The sequence below is a fragment of the Podospora anserina genome, chromosome 6, assembly GCF_000226545.1.
Source record: "Podospora anserina S mat+ genomic DNA chromosome 6, supercontig 2".
In the NCBI taxonomy this organism is placed as follows: Eukaryota; Fungi; Ascomycota; class Sordariomycetes; order Sordariales; family Podosporaceae; genus Podospora; species Podospora anserina.
Genome location: NW_001914857.1, coordinates 625,785 through 629,382, shown reverse-complemented (window position 1 = coordinate 629,382; position 3,598 = coordinate 625,785). Strand labels below are relative to the sequence as shown.

General features: G+C 53.5%; 1 protein-coding gene across 1 annotated transcript; it reads right to left on the bottom strand.

The window, feature by feature from the left end:
• Nucleotides 1–1,280: 1,280 nt before the first annotated feature.
• PODANS_6_5270 (uncharacterized protein) lies at nt 1,281–3,455 on the bottom strand (the record flags this gene model as incomplete). Its single annotated transcript, XM_001909988.1, has 2 exons — nt 1,281–2,464; nt 2,531–3,455. Coding segments are annotated over 2 exons (2,109 nt in total), but the record flags the coding sequence as incomplete, so codon positions are not given.
• Nucleotides 3,456–3,598: the final 143 nt, after the last annotated feature.

Here is a 3,598-nt window from a genome sequence, read left to right as displayed (position 1 = left end):
CCATTTTGAAACCCCAGGGAATCAAACACCTCCCCGCCCAAACCTTTCCCCATCGAGGGGAATGTTTGGGTTATGGAAAAGAAAACCCGCCCATTTTTAGTAACCAAGAAAGAAATAAAGAGAAATGATACAAACCCCAGCACTGATAGCCGGGATGCGTTGTGAGAAAATCCAAAAACAAAATCGCTAGCCATGCACTCCTTTGCTAGCCCGAGCTTTGAAAGCAGATCTATCATATCCCTTTCCCTTTCTTGATGCCACCCATGATTTCATAATACACGCTAGAGTTCCATCGTAAAAAATCGTAAAAAAAAACCCCCATGCGATCATAGTCCCAAAACTGTTTTATATCAAGCGCCCGTGGGAATGCCGTCATTGTCATCATAGACTTTGTTGGTACAAGTGTCGCAGTCCCACACGCTTGCCGGGCTCTAGGACACAATAGTGAAGAAAAAAAACCGCTCTCCATGTTGGGAACTGAAAAAGCGACATCGTCATCGAAGATGGCGGGAAATCGGGTAAAAGCGTTGCTTTGCTCCGCAAAGAAAGCCACCACTACATCATACAAGTTCGAGGTAGGAAACCGAAAAAGGTCGAGAAACCCAAGGTTGAACACCAAAAAAAGGAAAACGGTCGCTGATCCCATTCGATGACGGGGAACCGACTCCCAAACCCGAAATCGAGACATTCCGGAGTGGTGTCGAGGGTGGGGATGACGTCATATGACAGGTGAACCTGGCGAAGCGAAAAGGGCTCGAGTTGGGCGCCGATGGCAGCCAAAAAAAAAGTCAGGGTCCAGCTGATCCGTCAAAGACAGCCCAGAAATAGCCGGGGTTCCCTGTTGGACCCTGCAGGGACGACGCCATGGAGCGGCGTGGTTTAGACCCTGAATTCTTGCGGGGTCGCACCTGAGGGCCTCCCAACCAATGACAGCCGACAATTGGCGCTTGATGATGCACAAGGAACCCCGCGGCAGAGCCAGCTCGCGTCAATCGACGTCATTTGCGATGCAATCGACACCACAACACACGCCCGAACGATGCAACAGCCTTGGATGCTCCATGGGCCGATCCAAGGCTGTCGGTTGGCGCATCGCTCTCTTGTGAATTGTGTCATTCCACACCATGTCAGCCAGATCGGCAGCGCGAGGCTGGTACCAAAATCGATGGATGATGCTGATTGATGTCTTGTTGTGTGGTCGTCGAAGGCAGCATGATTCAGATCTCGCCAAGCTGTCGGGCCGTGTCGCAGCGCTGTGGTGTTGCAGCGACGGTTGACATTCACCCGCTGGCGTGAGCCCGACGACGCTGCTTGCCGGGAAACTCAACATCGGGGTGGCACACGCGGTAATGTCGAGTAAGGGCATCAGCGCGGCTAAACGTCTTCTCATCAGTGCACAGGTTGCAGCGAACCTTTTGCTTGCGTGCGTTGTGAATCGTGTCTTCGTGCCTGGTAAGGTCGTAGGGTCTCGAGAAGACAGTGTTGCAGGGCTTTCCAGTGCTGGGGTTGATACGATCGCAGCGGTGAGGCCCAGCCTGCGACATGAGACTGGACGTCATGCCACCTGGCTGCCTGCTACCGTTGAGGCCATGTGCCTGGCGATGTCCCTCCCTCTTGTGCTTTTGCAGAAGCGCTGGGGTTTCGAAGCGCATAGTGCAGCCATGGTATGTGCAGGTGTACGTGCCTCCATCAGCAGAGACATCCGCAGGTCGCTTTGGTGGACTGTTGACAGAGTCCAGACCGGTATCGACAGAGCTGACTCTTGATGTGTTGAGCGAGGCATTGCTCAGCGATGGCACAGCGCTCTCTTGTCGTGGCTGTGGGCGTGCGATGAATGGGTATTGCTGCGGCACCTGAATGTTGTTGGGAAGGCCAGAGGCCAGGTAGTTGTTGAACATGGCCGTGGTATCCAAAGAAAGCCCGTTGAACGCCGGCTGGCTGGGGGCACTGGTGGCCTTGGTGATGGCATCCACGTTGAAGGTGCTCGACTGTGGTGGGAATAGTGGGAAGTTGTTGTCCCCATCCGACTCGTGGAACTCAAGCATGGCGTCCTTGGGTGAGATGGTAGTTGGTGGTGTGGTGGCACTCGCAGCGCGAGACAGTTGTTGCTGCATAACACGGGCGTCCTGAAGCGCCTTGCTCTGCTCACGCATCTGCTGAGCCGACCCGAAGCGAGCTTGCGAAGCTCCCATGGATGAGAAATCATGCACTGGCAAGGGCGCGTGCGGTGAGCCGTGGCGGAATGGTGATCGATCCCGTGGTGTCGCTGAGGCCGGTGAGTTGACTGTTGCTGTCAAGTGCTGTTTGTTGGCAGCCTGGATCCGCTGTACAAACAAGTCGTTTGTTGGTGATACTGGGAGCTGAGATGCCGATGTGTTTGTGAGGGTGAAGTCTGGGTTGTAGAGCTCATCGGCATAAACATCCGTCAGAGTGCGGTCGAGTTTGGGAACGGTGTGCATGACTGCTTCATCGAGAAATGGTGAGCTTGGATTGTTTGAGAGGTAATCGAAAAGGTTTGGTTCATTCTCACCATTCTTGTTCCTCCTGTCTTCCTCGAGGTCACCTGCTGGGGTGGCGGGTGAGTCAGAATTAATAGAGCTCGCCACCGATACGGGCTGTGACCGGTTAGACCCAATCGGGTTCTCGGAAGGCTGAAGCAACCCTCGGTCGTCCCTCCGCTTCGGAGCCGTAGCTACTTGTGGGTAGTTGATAGCCGTTGGACCGGCCGAGGCATATGTCCCGAGGTTGGCGTAGAAGTTGTCGTGTGTCACACCGGGAAACGGCTTTGTTGGTGCAAGCTGGTAGTTGAAGTCTTCCTGTGATGGCAAGCCGTGGTATTCACCCAGAGAATCCGTTACCGCGATCTGAGGATTGGTGGTGTTGTGCGAATATGGAGAAGCTGGACCATTCGAACCCAGAGAAGACAGCGAAGACTCTCTGTGATGTGAGAATCGACCGGCCGACCTTGGGGTGAGGCCGCTTGGCATCCACGTATCCGTTTGCATCAGGTCGAGGTTTGGGAAAAGCGAGGCAGATGACTCTGCGAGGGTGGCCTGGTTGCTTTGTGGCGAGTATTCGAACAAAGAGCCCTCGAAATCTCCTCTCAGTCCTCCCAGCGTCGGTGTCGGAATGCTGTCAAAGGTCGACAAAGGCGAAGAACCCACACCCGAGTACTGCGAGAGCAGCGACTGTGTCGAGACTGGCGATGACGACAAGCTCTGGTAGTTGAGTTCCGAGTCGAGGTCGATGTCGTGTGCACTATTGTTCACGTCGGCGTGGAATGGTGTCGCTGTGTGTCGCATGCGGTCGTATGGGCCGGGTTGTAGATGTTGTGTGTATGTGTTGAGTTGTTGTTGTTGATGAGGAAAGGTTGTTGTTCGGTTTGGGGTCTGCAACATGATGTTGTATAGGTTAGAGCTGTGGTATATGGTATTTGATATGTGTGGCAAAATAGATCAGAAGAAGGCGGAAGCCCGGACGGTATCTTAAATATACAGGAAAGGACACACACCATGGGGGAAGGTGGTTTTATTTTTGGGGGGGGGGTGGGTGTTTTGTTTTGTAGTTTGTTGTGTTTTTTATTTGTTTGTTTTTTTTT